At 34.1% G+C, this 22,416-nt stretch overlaps 2 protein-coding genes across 6 annotated transcripts in view; one reads left to right on the top strand and one right to left on the bottom strand.

Moving 5' to 3' along the window:
* Nucleotides 1–641: 641 nt before the first annotated feature.
* LOC119830688 (serine/threonine-protein kinase unc-51) overlaps nucleotides 642–22,416 on the bottom strand; it is a 26,866-nt gene continuing 5,091 nt past the window's right edge. Inside the window, exons 2-18 of one of the 5 annotated variants that reach the window (XR_005287861.1) lie at nucleotides 22,121–22,297; nucleotides 12,867–13,083; nucleotides 12,620–12,693; nucleotides 12,192–12,352; nucleotides 10,025–10,161; nucleotides 8,946–9,038; nucleotides 8,131–8,253; nucleotides 5,432–5,691; nucleotides 4,648–4,755; nucleotides 4,244–4,346; nucleotides 3,521–3,705; nucleotides 3,137–3,254; nucleotides 2,312–2,440; nucleotides 1,687–1,805; nucleotides 1,368–1,506; nucleotides 1,053–1,188; nucleotides 642–1,019 (exon numbers count right to left, since the gene is read on the bottom strand). Coding sequence is in view for 4 of the 5 variants with exons in the window: in XM_038353782.1 (XP_038209710.1) it covers nucleotides 1,103–1,188; nucleotides 1,368–1,506; nucleotides 1,687–1,805; nucleotides 2,312–2,440; nucleotides 3,137–3,254; nucleotides 3,521–3,705; nucleotides 4,244–4,346; nucleotides 4,648–4,755; nucleotides 5,432–5,691; nucleotides 8,131–8,253; nucleotides 8,946–9,038; nucleotides 10,025–10,161; nucleotides 12,192–12,352; nucleotides 12,620–12,693; nucleotides 12,867–13,083; nucleotides 22,121–22,297 (2,229 nt within the window). In the remaining variant the exon portion in view is untranslated. Of the gene's footprint in view, nucleotides 1,189–1,367; nucleotides 1,507–1,686; nucleotides 1,806–2,311; nucleotides 2,441–3,136; nucleotides 3,255–3,520; nucleotides 3,706–4,243; nucleotides 4,347–4,647; nucleotides 4,756–5,431; nucleotides 5,692–8,130; nucleotides 8,254–8,945; nucleotides 9,039–10,024; nucleotides 10,162–12,191; nucleotides 12,353–12,619; nucleotides 12,694–12,866; nucleotides 13,084–22,120; nucleotides 22,298–22,416 lie in introns of all 5 variants that reach the window. The other 4 variants (XM_038353782.1, XM_038353783.1, XM_038353784.1 and 1 more) reach the window with 4 other exon arrangements.
* LOC119830689 lies at nucleotides 14,029–17,115 on the top strand. Its single transcript, XM_038353786.1, has 4 exons — nucleotides 14,029–14,408; nucleotides 14,927–15,389; nucleotides 15,469–15,606; nucleotides 16,144–17,115. The coding sequence occupies exons 1-4, from the start codon at nucleotides 14,365–14,367 to the stop codon at nucleotides 16,846–16,848; spliced, it is 1,350 nt and encodes a 449-aa protein (XP_038209714.1). The 5' UTR covers nucleotides 14,029–14,364; the 3' UTR covers nucleotides 16,849–17,115.

Genomic DNA, 22,416 nt, shown 5'->3' with positions numbered 1-22,416 from the left:
TACCACGGATATTCACATGTATTATAAATAAAGTCGAAAGTATCATCTGGGACATCTTCACATCTACATCTACCATTGATTGTAATGAAATATGGTAAAAATGTTCGTGGGCGGAAATGTGTATAGGGTAAAAAAGTTTTGCATTATACAGAGGAAATGTAAGGTCTCATTTTTACCCTATAATAAGAAAGAGGTCAGTTTAAAAGACTTTCAAATAATCTTGGGTATTATAATTCACAACAAAATTAGGTATAATACAACAGTCTTTATTTATTCTTATTTTTGTAAAGCATTGATCATTTTGGGAAAGAAAATAAAAATACATAATAGGATCACAATTGGCTATTACAGAATACGGTTTGCGAAAATACACAAATTTAAACATCATACTGCAAAATTTCCTAAAAAATACTTTGAAAACATTATTCATAGCTTAACCTAAAAATGCCATATTGTTATTGGTCGATAATGAGATCTATAGCATCTTGTCCATATCGAGATATTTCATTTCACAATTTTTATATCACACTACATAATTAATAGTAATAATATTAGAATGTTAATACAATAATTATGAGATGTGTTTGCAAAATACATGACTACATTATTAAACCTACATTTACATTTTGATATTCTCTGTGTCAATTTCTAAAAATTATATAAATCATCTTGTAACAGCATTCTGTATATGTAAGCGGAGCTGACTGGACATGTCGTAAATTTCTTGTACTAAAGTTACAAACCATAATATGAAAGTACAACCATTATTATTATAATGACACATCTACATATTTATCTACTTATCTATGAAAGTTTAAGCTGTACTATTCATTTGCACTAAGATGTTCTAGAGATCTACAGTCCCTACTTAAAAGAAAACCTACATACTGTTAAAAAAATATATAACTTACTATTGCAATCTCTGGTAATCTTCTTTACTACAACATTTGTGTTTATATGATTTTGTTGAAGTCATTCACTTTTTTATTTTTACACATTTTTAAATATTTTTTTATCACTTCAAGTCATTTATAAAGACAAAATAAAATCACTTCTCATCTTGTATAGTGTACTTAACTCTACATGTTGATAGCTTATTGCATTATGAGATCCCAGCCTCTAGTTTTACGTCCATTATCTTGCGCGGCCCTTTGAGGCAATTGAGCCGCCTCTGTACTGCATCCCGATCTGTAAGCGTAACACAACTCAATAAGCAAATATTACAAAAAAAAGTGTTTGCGTCACGAGTAGTGTAGAATTGATTGTACCGCGGCAAAAGATTTTAATCGCATTAAAAATGTTGTTTGAGCAGGTGGGAGAATCCGCGAGCCACAGCTAGTAAGTATAAAACATATACGTGCACTCACACTTGGAGAGCGTGGTGCGGTGGTGCGGGTGCAGCGGCTGGCGCTGCACGAGCGAGTGCAGCAGCACCTGCGCCGACATGTAGCGCCGCTCGCACTCCTTCACGTCGCCGAACAGCTCCTCGATAGCTGCCATCTGGCACTGCAGCCCAGAAGGGTTATCGTTAGGGATACGATTTTAGTAAAACATTTTGAGTTTATCTTTAAAATTTTCGTATGTACAATTTACCAGATTGTTTAACATGCATGCGTATACAATTAGATTTTTTACTCGATCGTATTTTCTAAGGAATCTAAGAAGACAAATTTAGAGGAAACTCACCAGTTCAATAGCATGTTCGTAAAGTATTTTATCACAGACCGCCGGAGTCACTCCCGTTTCGTGTAGTCGTCGCGATTCGTTTACTATCCACTTGTACTTGCCATTCATAAGTGACACCACTGTGGATGTAAAAAATATTTGCTTAATTTGTATGTTTTCACACTGTTTCTATATTATCTGACATCACATTAACATCTCATTACTGGAAAAACAAAGTATTAAAAATATTCATAATTTAAATAGTATTTATATTTTATTAATGTAGCTAGACTTCTAAACTCATTTCTGTATTGAATACTGTACAAATGGACACGGATCGTCATGATATTCGTGTAAAGTACATAATATACATAAATAGCTGACCCAGCAAACGCTGTCCTGCCTTACTCTTATCATTAAGGGGTGTGAAAAATAGATGTTGACCAATTCTCAGATCTACCCGATATGAACACAAAATTTCATGAGAATCGGTCCAGCCGTTTCAGAGGAGTATGGTAGCTAAAATTGTGACACGAGAATTTTATATATATATAGATATATGATTGGATCTGTAGTGTGTTTGTGCGTGTGTGTGTGTGCGTGTGTGTGTGTGCGTGTGTGTACGCGTGTGCGTGCGCGCACTGACCGCTGCGAACTTGCGGCGTGGGCTGCAGCGTGCGCTCGCGGTAGCAGTCGGCGGCGAGGCGCAGGCCGGCCGCCAGCGCCTGCATCGCCTGCACCAGCAGGCCGAGCCGCACGCTCTCGTTGCAGCGCTCTGACCACGGGACATTATTCGTTATTCTCGTCTAATATGTTACTAGTTTCCACCCGCTCCGTTGCAGGAAAAGATAGACAGCCCCGAGATGGGGAAATATTTACTTGGTAACCCTTTTTGCTCATTAATAGATATGAGAATATATGCAGGAAAACTGACAATATGTGCAATTATAGTTAAAGACAAGTTTTAAGAATAACAAAAAAAAAAAAACTTAAGACTTATTGTATTCATTTTGTAATCACAAATAATCTGGTATTGTTCCAAACGGTTAAGAATAAGATCTTCGTCCATTTAAAATATTCAAAAGTGTGGATGTTGAATGCACCGAAAATATAGTTAATACATATAAACATTCTGTCTTGATTTTTCGGATGTACTCAATTAGGCCGATGACTTAGATAAATGCAAATACATAAAATCTCGTCTTAACTTACCCAGATTATAAATGCATTTGAATTAAACGGCTATGATGTCAAAATAAAGCAATCCTATAGTTAATTGGAGCGTCCAGTACTCCAATTATTATTACTTTAAATAAAAATTACATCTCGAAAACACGTTACAAATTTAAAATATTTAATTTTTTTGATTAATCCATTTCTGCAGTCTTAAAAACTTAGTTTGTCACAGATTTAACCAAATTTACACGCGAAATTCACATATTATATTATCCCTTATATATATATAACTGACCATCAGAAGCGTCCATGAGAGCGGCGATGGGCGCGCCGCACGACACCGCGAGGTCGGACAGCAGTTCCGCCAGCATCAGCACGAAGTTCAGCTGAGAGAACACTTTGCTGTGCTCCTCCTGTGGTGGCACGAGCTTATTATAGTCATACTATTTATTTGAGGGACATTTATCAAAAGTGTTTGCGCATGTAAAATAAAAATTCTATTTTCTGTGAACCGTACGACGAGAAAAATTATAGGGGCCCATATACAATAGAATTTAAATAGTTAATATCCTCTAAAAAGTTTCAGTAAATTTAAAATTTGCATTTTTGTAAAATTAGCAAATATGTTTAACTTTGAGTCTAAGTAAAAAAAATTAAATGAATCAGCGAATCGACTCACGGCCAGTATGGTCTCCTCCTGCAGGTTGGGTATGTAGACGGGCGGGTCGTGCGCGGGCAGCTTGAGCGCGCGCAGCAGCGCGTCCGGCAGCGCGCCGCGCTTCGGCGAGCACGAGCCGCTCGCCTTCAGCGCCAGCGGCACTGGTGGCGAGGAGCCTTTCAGACGGACACCCATCAACACGTGCGCTACTCGCCCACACACGCACACACACACAAGTATAGAGCTGGCGCGCTCTCGCACTATTGTAACGCTATGTAGAGTTGCTGCGCTCGCACAGAGCGGTCACAAAACGTAGAGCTAACGCACTCTACAGTACGTAGAGATACCACTTTCACAGAATCGCAGAATAATATGGGGTTTCTTCGTTCGTATATATTGTGGGTATAATACGTTCATAACTATGATTATACTTGTATTGATATCGTATCGTAGTGAGCATAATTTATAAGACTAAATATAAGGACCTTGATGCCCATAAAATAAATTTGAATATTTTCAGGTGGTATTTCTTTATATTTTCTAGCTGCATACCTGATTTAATTTTATTTTTACTAAGGTAATTTGGTACCAGAGGACTAAAATTTATACAATTATATTTTTGCTAATTAAAATATTAAAATTTGATAGTCTATGGCCGATGTGCAGCTTAGAGAGCATTCCGGAATGTTTGCAATGTTTGCGACACATTTGTTTTCTTGTCACAGTGTTAGTATGTTTACTCACGGCTCGCGTTGGTTGGCGAGACCTGCCACAACGAGGGCGGCGGGGAGCTCCCGGAGGCACTGCGTCGACGCGTCGACGGGGGAGTCCCCATTGTGAACGGCACCTATGCGGATGAACAACAATAATAGAATCTCTTGTGCAAACGTGGAAAAATTTATAAAAAATAAAAAATACAAACATTGATGTATTAAAAGCAACATTTATTAAAATTTGTATCATGTTAAATATACATGATGTATGACAAAAAAATAAATGATTCATTTCACTACAAAAAACCGGCAAGGTAAGAACACTCACAATCTTTTTACGATATACCTAAAAATAAATGTTTTATATCAGATTATGTCAAGTAAGGGATGAAGTATAATTTCACTAAAGGCCAGCAGCTAGCAGGTTATACTTACAGTAGGCGGCGAGAGAGATCCGATGTTGGTCGCATTTCGGTTGTGGTTTGATCGAAGGACGTCTATTGGCTGTGATCGTGGTACATTGGAACCTGCCGTCAATGGATTCTGAAAGTTTTTGTAAAATAATAATCAGTCATAGAGCTCATAACTAGGGTAAGCAATATTTATTTAAAGTAGTTTTTTAATAATATAAAATATCTCGAATAGTACTTCTGAGTGTGTGTGGTCACTTATCACAATATATATCACATGGATATTTATAACCCATTATGTCAAGTCATGTCAAATGGAGTGTTTTTATTATATAAGTAATAACAAGCTTTTATGACGTTTCTTATAGGTTGTGTAATTATGATGTAATAAAAATACAATTAAATTGTAATAATTAGTCACAGACGCGTGTATCAATTTATGCTCGAAGACTTGTTTGAATAGTATAAAGAAAAAACCTTCAAGAATGTATAATTATCAGGGATATATAAGCAATATTTCTTATCTTTAAATGTCCGAGGAGAGAGATTGCGCTGTATAAAGTGTTTCATTATACAGTTCCAGCTTTCATTTAAACATTCGAAATGAATGATTTATACATGCGCAAATTTCGTTTTCACACCAAATAATTTAGCGTAGGAAAGACGAAGAGTGAGAAGAGAGAAGGCTATTTAAAAAACACAGAACATGAAATAGACAAAAGGCACGTACGTTGCCCTAGAACATGAGTGAATGGTAATCTTTATTGCTGTTACAAAGGCGCCGATTCACACGAAAACTCGCAACTCACCCTCATCTGCACATTAGCGTGTTCCAGGGAGGGCGCGTGCGGCGCGGGCGAGTGGGGCGAGTGGGGCGAGTGCGGCGAGTTGGGCGAGTGCGGTGACGGCGAGTGCGGCGTGTTGCGCGCATGCGCGGCGAGGGCCAGCGAGCGCGGCCGGGACGCCGCCTCGGAGGACGACGAGCCGCCGGAATACTCGCCGGAGCCGCTGTCCGCCTCCACCACTACGAAGTCTTCCGCGCCCGCCCATACGACTTCGGATGAATCGGCTATGCGTAAATATGACAATGCTTGTGGTTATTTATGTCTCATACCATAATTAAGTTTACTCTATAAACTAGACATATTAGATTTTATTACTTAAAAAACACTTGTAAATAATGTTTATTGTATACAGTTAATTTATCTTTAATCAGTTTGGTCGGCTAATATTATATATGCTATAAAAGTATATAGCATATTGCTCACAACACATAAATGTGGCGCACCATACATGGACACGTTGATACTCTACTGTGATTAATATATATTTTTGGCATACTACATTCAGTAACGTTATGTCCTTCTTTGCTATAAGTGTAGTGTAGTTTGAAATTAACTGCAACCATTTTTAATGTAAGCCACGACACTGACGGGTCGCATCTTAAAATAACAAATATACCTTTAGTACAATATATTAATATCAGACGAAATAAATTTGATTTTGCTTATACTGATGAATATAAATTATTCAAAGTTGACATTTGGACTGGCAACACGAATCACTGAATTTTTGCTAAATATAGTGATGCAATTACGAAAATGACACACAGGTATCTAACAAAAACAGTTACGTTAAAATTTTATATCCAGGGAACTAGAATAATAATGAATCATGTGTGTTCTCCTTCTTTTGTGTAGAAGTTTCCAAAATAATGAAATGATAAAAATGGTTTCATTGTTTAAATATTACAACATTTACTAGCACAATATTTATCATAAATATGAATTTGTTATTTTATCTTCGGCATTTATACAAACTATAATATACTTTATGAACCATATTTGAATCAAGGCTAAATGATATTCCAAAAAAACATTATGAAACTAATATGCTATTGTTCATTTTATTCAACTTTAAACAATTAAATGATGCATTATTTTTTAAGGCACTGTATATCATACGAATAATGTGTGATTTATTAGTCTATTTATTACCATATTTTGAAGAAACTAGCTGAATATTGGTATATTTCTTCAGCACCGAATACATAACTCCACTGACACGGAATATACTGAAGGTCAAATTCAGTGGACGTATATGTATTGTTCCCGAGCCAAATTGCGAAACGCTGATGTCGTCGAGACGTTAGTTTAAAAATAGTTAATATTCATATTAATTTTACTTCATTTCATAATATCTTATATCTTTAAACGAGCAATTCTTGTATATATATATATATATATATATATATATAATTGGAATCTCGGAATCGGCTCCAACGATTTTCATGAAATTTAGTATATAGGGGGTTTCGGGGGCGATAAATCGATCTAGCTAGGAATCTTTTTTAGAAAATGTCATATTCGTGTTTTATCGACTTAAACTTACTTTTTTAACAAATAGGAGGCGTTTGAGTAGTCCCAATTTATTATGACTCTTCCTGACATCTATTGGCTAATAATAATACTATTTTTTGGCGAATAATTAAAGTTAAAAAAAAAAAGTACCGAGCAAAGCTCGGCCATCCAGGTACTAATATTATTATCGAAGATTGATTGTAGGTGAACCTTAAACATATACCCAATTCAGTTATCGAATAATCCTACTAATATTATAAATGCGAAAGTTTGTAAGGATGTGTGTGTGTTTGTTGCTCTTTCACGAAAAAACTATTCAACCGATTGCAATGAAATTTGGTACGTAGATAGCTGGGCAACTGAAATAAAATATAGGCAACTTTTTATCCCGATATTACTACGGGATACAGACTTACGCGGATCAAACCGCGAGGCACAGCTAGTATTATATAATTGGGAATTTTTTACACGATTAATATAATATTACGTAAACACAAAAATGTATTTGCATATTATTTTTGTTCATGCCAAGGCTAACGATCATATTTTTTTACTTAAAACTATCAACTACTAATAATAATAATAACTTTGAGATATTAATGCATTTATTAAATTGCAAAATGTTGGAAGTAAATGAATTATTACTGCAATAAAATTGATACAGAACGACGTGATTTAAACATACACGATCCTGGGTTATCATTCAGAGCTACATTATACGATTGTATAGAAAAGAACAAAACAATTATATTTAAATTTAAAATGAAACTCGTGTGGTTCGCAAATAATAATTATAATATTACCGTTTTAATTATTATATAATAAAATTACTTATATATTTATAACTCGATTATCTATCGTTTTCCCGATACCAAAATATATCATACAATTGATCAAAGATTAATAAGACAAGAAATAGATACGTTACTATAGAAAGGACCTTGAAACGTCAACCACTGCTTTCAAATAAGCAATATTTCAATGTGTTATATGAATTATTTTATAGAGTTAAACGTAGCTTAACTTAGCAGTTAGCAGATCTAAAATAGTCAATATGACTTTTGGTTTCTTAACACAAAAAAAAAACGATGTTCAAACTAAAGCTAGTTCCTTAGTTATGAGCAAATCTTATCTTATATGCAACTCACCTGAGGACGTAGGCTGCGACTTCCTCGTCGGCTGCGGCGTGGGCATCGGCTGCGGATGCGGCTGCGGCGGCGGCTGCGACAGCGGCGCGCGCGCGCCCGCCCCCGCCGCGCTCGAGCCCGTCCCTACCGACACAACGCACACTGAACACCGCGCCAATACGAACTCCACCAAACACACCACCTCCGATATCCTCAAACTCCAAAACATCTCACGCATACATACATCCCCGCGCGGGCACGTATCGCCATGCACCAAATAAACAAACGACGGCCGATACATTATTTATATAGCCATTCCGAATGGCGATTTACGACTTCGGAGTAAATAACATTGCAGACCCGGCCGAAGTACCGTTTGATAACTCCCCACATTATGCTTCGCTTCGCGGCAGTGCGTTCCCGTTAAACATCATGCGATGCACAAAATCGTCCGAGTACATTGCCCGGGTGTAGACACTGCGCTTTGTTATTGTTTTCATACAATTATGGACTATGCGATTAATAAATATGGTATCATAAAATTTTTTGTTGGTCCTGTTTAAATGTTATCGTTTCTCGGATATAACAGGCAGTATTTTTAATTTTAAATGAATCGACATATAAATAATAGAAAAAAATCAACATATGATTTATGAATCGAATATTCAAAAGAATCCAAACATGCCAGCATTTACATAATATAGATAAACATTTCGATAAAATAGGAAGCCATGCGTCTCAAGCGTACCTACATATTTAGTATGATATAGAAATGTTATGCGACTGATAATGAGCCCACCCCATGCAAAAAAGCGAAAGAGAAATTAATGATATACCCTGGCTCTCCCAAGACTCCTCTAGGATACAGTTAGTATCGGGACGGCCTTCAGTATCGCTCTCCAATATATCAGGCAGATCCGAGTCCAAACCTGAATAATATTTATACCGTAACCAAATCGTTACAGATGTAACCTATACACCTACACCTATCTATTATATGTGAGTTAATTCAAAATGTTTAAGAAGCGTTATCCAAGTAACAGAGAGCTTAAAACAAGTGAAGATTTTTTATCGTGACTAGTTAATAAGAATTGAAATTATAAGTATTTTACAAGAATGATTTCATTTTGTCTATCTATTTATTTTCGCGACGAAATACATACCGTTTATAAAAAAAAAACCTAATTTAAACATTTAATCTACCTCACTTATGTATAAGTAATTATGTAAATATGTAGTATAATTTTCTTAAGTCGCAGATATGACACCATTTCCTGCTATACTTTTGACCTATCATTTATCGCAATAGAACTGAATCACTATTATAAAAAGAGTGATGAACTCTTGACATTTAATTGAACAAGTCAGGTCAGCGCTCTGAATGAGCGAGCAGAAATCTGTTCGCCTTCCCTCATAGAGCTGATGTAATCAAACAAAACATTTTAAGAGGTTAATGTAACTTGCGCACCTCTTTTATGTTTTTATCTGATTATAATAAAGCGTATTTTTGTTGAATCCATTACAACTATAAAGTATAATACGAATAATGAAATACGTAGAGGCCAAACAAATAGGAAACCGTAACAGATTTTGTAAGAATGAAACATTTAGGTCGAATAGAGTGAGTCATCCGAACATATCGATGCTTCATGAAACGTACGATTAAACTCGTGTTTTGTATAATATGTTAATCAAATTTACTGGATCATTGATTAGCTGACAATTATTCGTATACTTTAACGTGACATACGATAAGGAAATCTCTACTTGCTACTGGAACAACGAGGAAAGATGCGACTGATAAATTATTGCGTAGTGATTTGTGAAGAACGAAAAATGTTTTCAATGGTTAATGTTATTAAATACTAGACTAATGAATGAAATATAAGGCATAGATGGTGTGTACTATACTCACTTGTTATAGAAGTTGTTCTGGGTCTTTGTAAGAATGGATGGTTGAAGAACACCTCAAAAGGCATCCGTTCTCGAGCATTACGTCTCAGTAAGCCGATAAGTAAATTGCAAAGCTCGGGACTTGTTCCGGCTGGCATCCTGTAATGTTCAAATATCACGTTTTATAGTTTTATCGAGTCATTATGATAATGTATGATTTACTGATGTGATACGTATTATAGGTTTCAAAGATGTATCTATGAATCTCGACTTAGTATAATATAACTTCCTTGTATTATACATTTACAATTTTGAATGAACAACGTGCGATAAATTCTTAAAAATAAACACATTCATTTTAATGCAGTTTATCAAGAACAAAAATATCAAGATATCCTTTAAATTTGACATAAAGATAATTATCTGATGTTTATAATTACTCGTTTTTCGTGAATTTGGTTTATCATACAAACATAAAAAGTATTAAATTTATCAACACTAAAATCGCATGCTAAAATGGACTTTCGAGAATAATATGACGTTATGTACATTACAGTGAGCAGTAATGACGTGAAAGTTTAACATCAACATGGATACGCTGTGTTTATGTGAAAGTGTAAAATAGTATGTTTTCGTATAAATACGACAATATTTATAGATATATATAGAATATGCCTATAAAAATTACCTAACGTTGTTATAATAATTTAACATCAAGACAGCTTTGCAAAATAACCTTACAACAATTGAATAGAAACTAGTATCGTTATTTTTAAACAAAAAACAACAAGTAATTGTATTAATCCTTAATTTATTTCGCCTTCAAAAGTAAATAATGACGACTCCTACTAGCTTTATGACCGTTGATGAATAACGGAATTATATAGCATGAGGGCCAGCTGTGCGGCGAACATCAGCTGACTACGTTTGAAGAATTATTTTTAGTCGCACATATACACAGGAGGTAGCTAGCATATTTGCTGTATAAGCAATTAAACGTTCTTTATAATGCAATGATGCATTAAAAGGTTCATTATCTTCGCAATAAATTGCTATTGGTAAAATGATCGGTATATTTATAGCGGTGAAGTATTTTCGCTGTTGTTTTAGCGGATTCTGAGAAGGCTATGATATTTAATATTTATACAAACATACTAACTGAAAATAACTTTTATGAAAAGCAATAAAATTGCCTATATTTCTGCTTTCTACTATTTACGGTTAAGTAAAATATGTTAAGAAAGCCCTATTTGTTGGCGTTATATAATATTGTCTTTTATTTACGTAGGTAAGCAGTCTTACACTTACTTATCTAGTAAGTAGTTACATATATATATATTCATATTATATTCATGAAGGTATATCTGTTGCTGCTTTGTAATACAAAGTATGAACTAACTCCTTGCAGTTTTCAACCATAAAAGTAATTCTGAACATAACCATAGTACACATATTTACAATCTAAAAATACTCACGAAATATAAGTAACAATTAATGCGACTTGCGAATTGTGTTGAACAGTTATTCAATAATAATTCATAATTAGACGAAAGTTTTCAACACTGCGCGTTCCACTCGCAGACGCAAATTTACTTCCAAAATTAACCCGCATAACAATCAATAATCATCGAGTCGTTCTTCTGTTTACATGAACTCGCGATCTTTCAAATTTCATGTACAGTATAGGAAATTAAATGAAGAAATGGCCAAATTTGTTCCACTTCAATGAGGAAGTGTTTAATTCGTGTAACCGTGGAGCACAGAGAGCTTCGTGGATTTTAGGATTCGGATTCAGACCAAACAAATGAAGTCTATTATGTGTATATTAAAAATTAATTAATTTTAAAATGAATTTCTATCACCAGATTTTTTGGGATAAATAATCATGTACTAAAATAATTATGAATGAGAAATATCAAAATTACATATTTAGAGGGAATGACGATATCTAAACCACATCAAGTTGAAGTTATAAATCGATAACGTACATGGAGTATACTATAAATAAAAAACACTTGCGTTCTAAATTCTTAAAACTATCAAACGAATAAACATTCGTTATAAACTTCGAAATTGAAGCATCTTAAGTTCACTTATTGTAGCGATTTCCACAGAATATGACGTAGGTAAGCGATTTATATAAAATGAACGCGGTTTATTCGATAGGCTAATTATTCAATAGAGCTTACTTGGGCTGTAAATCGACGCTGTTTTCGTAGAAAGCCTTAAGTTCGTGTGGCGTGGTCGCTTGGAAAGGAGCCTTGCCAGTTAAGCATTGATACACGATCGTGCCCAGGCTCCAGAGGTCTGCTTTTGCGTCATATTTTAGGGACATTATAACTTCGGGCGCCTGAAATTCAAAGTTGTATTAATTGATATTTGTGCTTCATCTGCGGAAACCGACATAATTTAATTAATATACATATTTTATAGGTAAACATATCTGTATTATATTACTATTGAAAAAAGAAAAAAATGTTCCACACCAGTTGATTTTATATTTTTCTATGCTCTGTATCGACATTGCTTCTTCAACATACATAAATAGTATTCAATATTCAATTAATAGACTTATAATGATATACTAAAATGTACAAAAGATAATTGACAATGTTACCATATACATAGGAGATCCGCAAAGTGTGACAGCCATGTTTCCTTCTTCTAAGAATCGAGCAAATCCAAAATCAGCTGTGTAAGAAATATTCAAAGTATAAATAATTTTCAATAATTTTTCACACAAATACAGGTTGTTTATATGTAAGTGTGTTTTATTGCTTTAAGATTTGCATTTGTACAATGTTTTTATATTTATGGTAAGTATAAAATTCAACAATGAAATATTCATGTTAACAGTTCATTACCAATTTTGAGGGTTATTTCTTCCGGGTGCGGTGTGCGAGGTGGGGCGACATTGTGTGTCAGTAGAATATTCTGTGGCTTCAGATCACGATGGACAATCCCTTTGGCGTGAATAGCGCGCATGGCCTCAGCAAGTTGCCGAAGGAAGGTGCGTATTGTGGCCTCGCTGAGAAGCCTATTTGTTTGTAGATAGTCTGCCAAGTCGCCGCCATTACAATACTGTTAAGTAAATAAAAAGTTAAGTAAACAAAATGAATATGAAAAACACTGAAAGAAATCAAGTCGAACGCGAGGCATCAATGAGATTGAACGTTCAAAAAACTACTGCGCTACACGCGTGTTCAGTAAAGTAAACACAGACTTATTTAAAACCGTTCGCACCACGGCGATCAATTTAGTAAAATGTTATTTTTCGTATATCGTTAACATTAAGTCAGCAGTGTTTAGGTATAAAACAATAGTGAACAAGGTGAATATTATTAAGCAATGAGTAATCAATGTAATGTATAAAACTTTAATGACATTTTGCAGTAAATAAATTAACATAAACATTTCACATCCTTTCTAAATGGTATAATTGTTTTACGCAAATTTACTTATAGTTATTATACACATTTAATAATTAAAGGACATTCCATAGGTATAATCTATACCTATGTCGAGTAGAGTTTTGGTAATAGTTTAATAATCAATCATAAATATTATTAGTGATTGTAATAGTTTATTGAGAAGATTTTTTGTACAGGCTTTAAAAGGCCACATGGTTTTTGTTATATTATGTTTTTTTTTGACTATACGAATTGAAAATTGACAAATTTCAATTGTCGAAATAATCAATAGTAAGTATATCAACGTAAGGTATAAACTCATCAGCCCATTTGCTTAAACGAATCAACGTGAACAACTCACGGATGAACTTTTACTTTGCAAGAAACGAGAAACGTTATTGTATTAGTTGTGTACTTTTTGTCTTTATGTCAGTCAATAGTTCGAAACTGGCATTAGTAACATAAGTTTTTGTGTTCTTGGGAGAATTAAATTTGAATACAATGAATTCTTGTGAAATTTGACAAAAAAGGAAACGTTTTAGTGACGAATCCGATGAATTCTAACTAAATGTTTTTCATAATTTCAAGGAAAGAGTGTATATCATCAATGATATAAGTGAGACTATTTTGAGAATTCTTTATGCGACTAGAGGCCTGATAAGAAATAACGTAATCGTGATTATTGTATGCATAAACGTTGAATTACACATTGAAGTATATGAGGTGTTGTTGGAAAAAGAGGAAATTAGTTTTGCTGTTGATGCGGACAATCGTTATCGAGTTTGATTCGCGATAAGCTCGCCATGCAGCAGGTAATCTTATCGTGGAGTGATAATAGTTTATAAGTGTCAGTGAGTTACGCGCTCTGCGACCCGATGCTACTAGTACTAGGCAGGGTAACAAGGGAAATCTGTTGGCAATACTAACACAGTGCACTAAATTCCTAGTGACCATGAAGACAAAACATCTATGCTTTATTTTGGCAGCTTGTCTGATGTAAGTAAAAAACAATTAGTTAATGAAACACCGATAATAATGTTTATATAATTAATCACCTTTAAATGATGTCAATTAAATTTATTTTATGTAAATGGAAACATTTCATATTATAATCTATTGTGCCCTATTCACATAACCATTACAATTTATTTCTGAAGCTACGCATTATTACATGTTCATAGGTTCGATGGTTTCATTGCTATTTTTATCTGAAACACGTTATTACATATTATGTATATATACTATTATTATGGTAAAAATCACACCCGTCATCAGAGTTCACAAGTCTATATAACTTTTTTATAATATTGTACATAACATTCACGATCATTGCATTTATCTAATATTTATTAGTTTTTAGAATATTCTAAAGCATAAACACCTATAGTTACGCCCTTGTATTTATCACGATTCTTATCTCTGTACTTAGCAATTCTACGTCAGCTCGTTATGATAAAAGATATCCATTGCTTTATAGATTCACGTGATAATAATGCATCTTGACCAAATTTCAGACAAGGAATCGTTAGCGGCCAAGAAAGCGATGTAACAGAAATACCCTCAGAGGGTGATATCCAATCTCTGTCAGACACAAAAAATGCCGACGATGCTATCGAAGGTAGTGGAGACCCATCTATAGATGATAATATTGAAATCACAACACAAGCAGCAATTCCAAAATTAGAACATATAATGCCACTGGAAGCAAATGAAAATGAACAAGACATTAACAGTTCCTCCTCTACATTACCATGCCCAAAACCATGCGTATGTAGCATTGAAGGCGATAAAAACAAATTCGTCGTAAATTGTGCTGGATATTCTCTCACAGAATTCCCGTGGCCACTAGATTCAAGGATAACCACGTTAAATTTAAATAACAATAAGTTAACGGAGATTCCGAAAGAAATATCCACTTTAAAAGAATTGGAAGTACTTAATGCAGACGACAACCTAATAATGGAATTAGCTGCAGGCGTAAGTATTATACAATGAATAATATACCTTAAATTATTAATCAATAGTCAGTTTTAATTTATGTTTAACATTATTTCAGTCTGTGAGCGAGCTGCCGGCATTAGTGAAGTTAAAACTAGCAAATAACCGCCTAATTGAATTCCCGCAAGATTTAAAGAATAGCCTATCTCTAATAAAGTTAGAAGAACTGGACCTGGGAGGCAACGACATAAGAACGGTAACATAGATTTAAATAAAGATTAGAAAAGAAGTATGTTTAAACTTGTGTCTCATCTCACACTGGATTGTAAAACTTATCAGCAACTCAAATTTGTTCTCTAGTGACAAATTTGACTTTTTTGTCACAGACCCCATGAGGAACCTAACCAAGCTATCGGTTTGTTAGGTGTCACATGACGACGAACTGTTTATATTACGAGGATGGAGGTTTTTTTCTCGAGGCTTTCCTTCACTATTTAGATTCGTTGTAATCTAAGTAATGCTGGCACGCGCACGCGTGTATGGTCTTGAATCCCCTACTTTTCGATTTAATTTCGAGGTCCTCACCATTGAGCCACGGCTGCTTTATTAGAATACTAACAAATTATTAATATAACCTGAAATGAAATCTTAGTTGTTCACAATAGTCAACTTACAGGCCTGGTTTATATATATTGATAATTAATTGAATAACTATATTAAGAATACTTTACATTTAATGTAAAATTGTAATGTTAAATCATTAAAATATACGTTTTTTTTAACATATTTTCAGACATTCACAACGGAACTTTTTTCGAATTTGAAGTCACTGCGCAAACTAACGTTGCCATCAACGTCGTCAGATCTTTCTGAAGATTTATGCAAATCATTAAAGGAATCTTTGGAAAGTGTTTGCTACGAATCATGCAATAAGCAAATTTTTGAATGTCCAGATGCACCAGAATCGATTGGAGATGACTTATTCGATGCAACATTACCGGGTATGATTGCGTTCCAACCCGAAGCTGTTCAGAAATCATTGAACACTGCGTCTAGTTCAAGTAATTCTACGCCTAGTACGGAAGCAACAACAGCACCTACCCCGCAAACTAGTGCAGCTTCTTCAATTTCTGAAAGCACTTCGTCAGTAACAGAATTTTCTCTTCGCAATGCCGTCAACCAGCAGCCTATGGATAACGTTCCTTTGAATAGTATTGTACAGGCTCCAACAGAAACGTCACAAACAGATTCAGAAGTAAAGATAGGTGCAAAAACAGCGGAAACAAAATCTGGAGGTGGTGTCGACAAAAGTGTAATAGGTATTATAATAGCAGCTATGGTTGTAATCGTAGCCCTTATAACCATTAAAAAGAATTGGAGTTCAATAAAGAAAAAATTCGGCTCAACACCTAGAACAAACGAACGCACCACGGCCAATGGTACATCTCCAGAAGAAGTCCCATTACAAGATAAGTCTAACGATAAATCGCCTGTTTAGATTCAGTGGATGACGAATGCACTAACTATTATACTCGTGTTGAATGAACTTGATCTGAATGAGACAAAATATGTTTGCGAAACGTCATGTATGTTATTTAACTTATCTTTTGACTAGTTTGTGGACGCGTGTGTATTTATGTAACTAGTTAAAATGTTATTTAATTTTGTAAAAACGAAATTGTAGAATAAGTTTATTAATATAGATTTTTTTATGTAAATAAAAAAGCGCTTTTGTATTACGTCACACTTGTAATAAATTACTGAATAAAGTTGTTTATATGAAAGGATTTATTTATTTTCTCTTAAGTAATATTCTACATTTAGAAAGACAGCAATAGCATTAAATAATATATTTATGGTACATACTGTGCGCTTAAAAAAAATATGCACAATTCTGGAAAGCAAAACAAAGTCCAAATCAATTCATTCTCTTGAAATTTCCGAAGAAAGAGTAAGTATTTTAACGGACGTAAGTTAAACTGCAAGATTTTGAGAACCGTTACTTTATTTATCGGACGAGAGCTTCGATTTCGAATGCACACCGGAGTGTCGCTTTCTCATTTATTTTTAAAACAATAAGGTACGTTAACAACTCGATATTGGTTACCTGAAATATTTAATTGTAAATAAATTACATTTCGTGGGGGAACACCAACTGTATTTACCTTTAACAGTTGCCTGCATAATGCGAGTGATTCGGTATTAAATTAATAATTATTACTAACGTTTCATTTAAATAAAAATGTATTGATGTAACCAGATATTAAGGAACGATCTGACTCAATTAAATGAAAATATCATGGACTTTATAGAAAGTAATGATGCAGTTTCCGGAGCCTCACTTTCAAGCTTCAACGAGTAACACTCGACATAGAAACTAACCTGACGCAATCGTGTACACGCTTATTACCTACAATTAGTCTACGATCTAGAATCTAGATGCTGTTGATAGGTAGGAAAATAATACGATATATTGGAAAGTCGGTGATGTTTTATAATTGCGGTTTCGAAAATAAAGAAACAACACGAATAACCACAATATTAAATAAAATAAAAAATTAGATTAAGAAAGGAATATGCATGTGTTAGGGAAGGGAGGGGGGATATTTTGCAATCAGATAAATAAATAAAAACTGTAGTTATTTATAGGTTAAACATATATAGATAATTCCTACGTACGACTTGTTACAAACTATTTATGTACTTACAACAAAGAACCGAAGAGGTAATGACGCAATGCACAGGTGAAACAAATTTATGAACACGGTGCGAATAGCGTGAAGCCCTATTCAGAACGCTCAAGGTCCGACCATACCACGTGCATTTTGTAGGGTCTTACATATTATGTCTGTTCTTTATGTCTATGTGAGAGGGTCTTTGATTTAATTGTGTATCGCTTATTTTATAAAACAACAAGAGTGACCAGTGCCATAATCTGACATGGAACGTCTTACAAATCTCTAGCTATATAAACTAAGAGTATGAGATAGATAAATAAAAAATATAAATCGAATAGATCGATCGTACACGTGCGCATTCAGATGTTTAAATCGCCGGAATTTAATTTGTTTGTACATCCATGCTCTGTAAAAATGACTAGACTTAAACACGTCACAATGCTTTGACATCAATAAATATTTAAATATAAACTTAATCTATGTTGCTACTGCATATGACATTATGTATATAAGCGACACGTGGGCACGAGCTCGCGGATAGACTAGCAGTCTCATAATTATTATTACGATGTTGCATAATTTGCAAAGCCCGCCTTGAATACTTTTCCATTTGCGTTAAAATGAAACAACAGAGGATCCAAGGATACATACATGTAAATGTCGTAGGGAAATGAGAATATCAGAATTTTACGAAATCCCTAGGGATACCACGAAATCACGGAAGATATCGAATATACTTGTTTTATACGTATTTTGCTAAAAATGTTTATTGATTTCACTTAGCTAAACCTAGTGAATTGATGACAGAATGAAGTCGTATGAAAAAACTACCAGTGCGAAGTCGGGTTGAGTAGTTTGTTTCCAATAATAATAATAAATAAAATATAGCTATACATATAAAGCTACTAACTCTTTTTTTTAATTTAGTTGAATAAATAATAGTTTAATTATTGTATTATATATATACTATAATATAATTTCACATCAATAAAGTGTAAAGTTATTATCAGATTAATGTGTTTTCAAATAAATTAAATAAATCCTTGAGAATAGAAAAATGTTGAAACGTACGAACGAAAATAAGGGTGTGGGAATTATAAAGTCTTGACGTGCCTAAGATGCAGCAGCACGTTTTGCTAAAATTAACAGAAGCTAATGAACTTTCTTTGGCTGTAAATTCACGCAAGCAATAGCTTTATATTACGCAGTAAAACACACGACGCCCAAATAAAATCATTTTTGCCCTTGACATTCTACTATAGGTAGGCGGTATGTAAATAAAAACCTACAAAAACGTTTTTAAGATCTAAACATAAATTGACTACCAAATTTGCTAGTAAGCATATATTAAAAAAAAACTATATTGTAAAAACTATTTATACTTAGTAAATTTTGTAATTTACGCTGATATTCGAGATCAATAATAATAACTTATTTCTTCTATCTCTATGTACGTGTCTTGTTTGTATTTATTATCATTAAAACGTTACTTCTCTGGGTTGCACTGAACAGCAATCTCTTGACATGAATACATTATCTTCTTATCACTGTACGAAATAATGAAAAGATTAGACACGGAAAAATATATCGTTTGTGAATTACTTCAATTGGAAACGATTCTGTTTTGGATTTTATTTGTACGTTTGTTCGAGTCAACGGGTAACTGTAATTTTGTGCGCAATTATCTGTATCGCGCTGATCACATCCACGAGGCAGGGCTAGCACGTGCAGGCGCTGTGATCCCAAGAAACGTGGCGCGGCTGCCACCTAGATAGTTTCTACACGAGTGTACTACATTGCGCAATGCCGATTAAACAGAACTGTCTTATTTACATCCTTCGCTGGAATCCTTTGTTCTAAACTTATGATATTTTTGACTCATATTTAACTCGTACAACGTGATAATTATGCTACCAAAAACATAATTTACTTATTGTCAGGACCTGCTATACTCAATGTCAACGAGTTATCGCTATAAATAAATATTAAACATTTTGTAATTGGTTAAAAAACTTGTCAATACGTATTAAGTAATGTTTTATTAGTAGTTTTATATATTAGAATCATGAACACAAAATAAACATAGAAAAAAAAATAAAACATCATAACCTTTTTACGGTGAATCACAATAATTACTAGGAAGTATAACTATATTATACCTGCCCTTGCCTATTTTTTCTATTGTATGTCACCTTTAAGAATGTTTTCAAATTGTCAGCCTATATATTATGTTCCCACTGTAGGGACACAGACCCCTTGTGAAGATTCAGTTCGGGTTGAAAAATGTTGATGTGGAAAATGTTCATCTAAACTGAACAATCAGTTGATTTCCTGTATACTCCCCTGGTCTCGAACCCTCGAATCTTAAAATTCAGCAGCTAATCGTCACTGTTATTATACTTACTCAGTTATTTACATAACTAGTATAATTTATCGCACACAAATATACGGTACGAGAGATTTTAGAGCAGTCATCAACGATATTAAAGGTTAGTAGGGCAGTACGTGTGACACCGTTTAAACTTAAATATCCAACTGTTGTGATACAAATGTATATGATTGAGATTATTAAGGAGATCCTCTTTGGTCTGTAGTAGAGTAACGGTCTTTAAATTATAATTTAAGTAAAAACTGGGCAGAAGAAATGTTTGCATATTTACTGCGTTGGTTTTCAATATAATGAAAATAAATAATGTTAATGTACATATGAATATTAATAAATAATGTAGGTACATGCAGTGATTCAAAAATGTAAATAACAACAAGCATCGGGCTGCGGGCGTTCTTCACCAAATACGCAGTTCAAAATTATTATTAGCAAAACGTGTTTTATCTCGAGAGTTGAATATAATTTTAGGTTGATAGTGCGGCCTAGAGGAGTCAACACGTTACGACTGCGTGGACTTGTGGAATTAGTACGGTTAGGACAGATTTGTTATCAAATCTATTAGATATACGCAGTTTATCGCAAATTCGTCTACATACGCAAAATTGATGCGCAATTTGTCAGACTTCCGGTCGTCGACTCTTACTGTCTCATTGTTAAAACGCATTGTATCAACGTCTGATAACTCAAATAGTAAACAATGTGATTTACCGCAATGTCTTTGTCCAATAACTCCTTATATGTAACTTGCACAATAAACGACATACTTACTTGAATTAATTACCGTCATGTGAATTTATATTTTTTATGTATAACTATATTAATGTGATGTTGTATATTCAGTTTTATAACACGAAGAGGTGAGCCAATAAAGCTTTGACCTTGTTACGAATCAAGCAGCGTGAGGTGCGACATACGGAAGAGTATTTACTATTTTGTACAAAGTAGATATTACGAGAATGAAAACCATGTTAAAAACATTTTGTATTGAGTGCAAAAATAAAAGACACGGATATTACTACTGGTACGATAATTCACACCAACGATGATTATAGTGATGGGTATTACATCACTGAAATAGGTACATAAATTTTATAACGTATTGTATAAATGTTAAAAATTTACATAATATAATATGTGTTGCATGTAAAGTGTAGCAATATATATAACAATATAGCCTCCTGAAGAGGCGACAGTAATGTACATGTCGTTATCGGCAGACGGATTAAGGGCAAGGCCAGTGGGTTACGGACGACAATCGGCACCTAGTACCAACTAATAACCACGACTTCCTGGTAATTGTAGAACCAAGCGGGTGAGCAAATTAAACAAAGTACGCGGATTCACTTTACATTGTGTGTAAATATATGTATAAGGGTTACAGGTTATTTATCAGGGCTTAAACAATATAAAGCGGCGCATTTTATATAAATAAACGTTAATGTAGTCAAAGCTTTAGATTTCGTATTAAAATTAATACATGTTATTTTTTTTAACTCTAGTGCGCAACAATTTTACGTAGCGAGTAATTTTTAGTATATATTATCAATCACGTAAAGCTTCGCTAAAATACACAACGCATGTGTCAGATAGTGCATGTTTTCGGTTCAATACTCATACAGCGACATCTTAAATTTATTATTTAGACAAGTCCTATTTCCAAAAATCTAATAAAATGACAATCGCTTAATAAAACCGTAACTTACCTCCATAACTACATAAACATAAGCCGTGCTGTCCATACAGTCGTGCATGGCGACAAGGTTCGTGTGATGGAGGGCCGTCAGCTCGCGAAGAATTTTGATTTCCTTCACCAGGATCTCTGATGCTTTCTGTATGCCTTTCTTTGTGACGACTTTCACGGCCACTGACTGTGATGGGTTCTGTAGCAAAAAAAAAAGGATTCAGTATTTATTAAAAATTAAATTCCCGTCAGCAAACGAAGTTCTCAAATTTGTTCGACAATCAAACGGTCATTATATACCTATGACTGCGCATATAT

Source organism: Zerene cesonia, chromosome 12 (genome assembly GCF_012273895.1).
Source record: "Zerene cesonia ecotype Mississippi chromosome 12, Zerene_cesonia_1.1, whole genome shotgun sequence".
Lineage (NCBI taxonomy): Eukaryota > Metazoa > Arthropoda > Insecta > Lepidoptera > Pieridae > Zerene > Zerene cesonia.
This window is presented reverse-complemented; position numbering and strand designations above follow the sequence as displayed.

Bases quoted from the DNA above. Each gene is read 5' to 3' on its own strand.
- LOC119830689 (XM_038353786.1), top strand. From the start codon at position 14,365: ATGAAGACAAAACATCTATGCTTTATTTTGGCAGCTTGTCTGAT. The intron at 14,409-14,926 runs GTAAGTAAAAAA...ACCAAATTTCAG, and splicing joins ATTTTGGCAGCTTGTCTGAT to ACAAGGAATCGTTAGCGGCC. The intron at 15,390-15,468 runs GTAAGTATTATA...ACATTATTTCAG, and splicing joins TAATGGAATTAGCTGCAGGC to TCTGTGAGCGAGCTGCCGGC.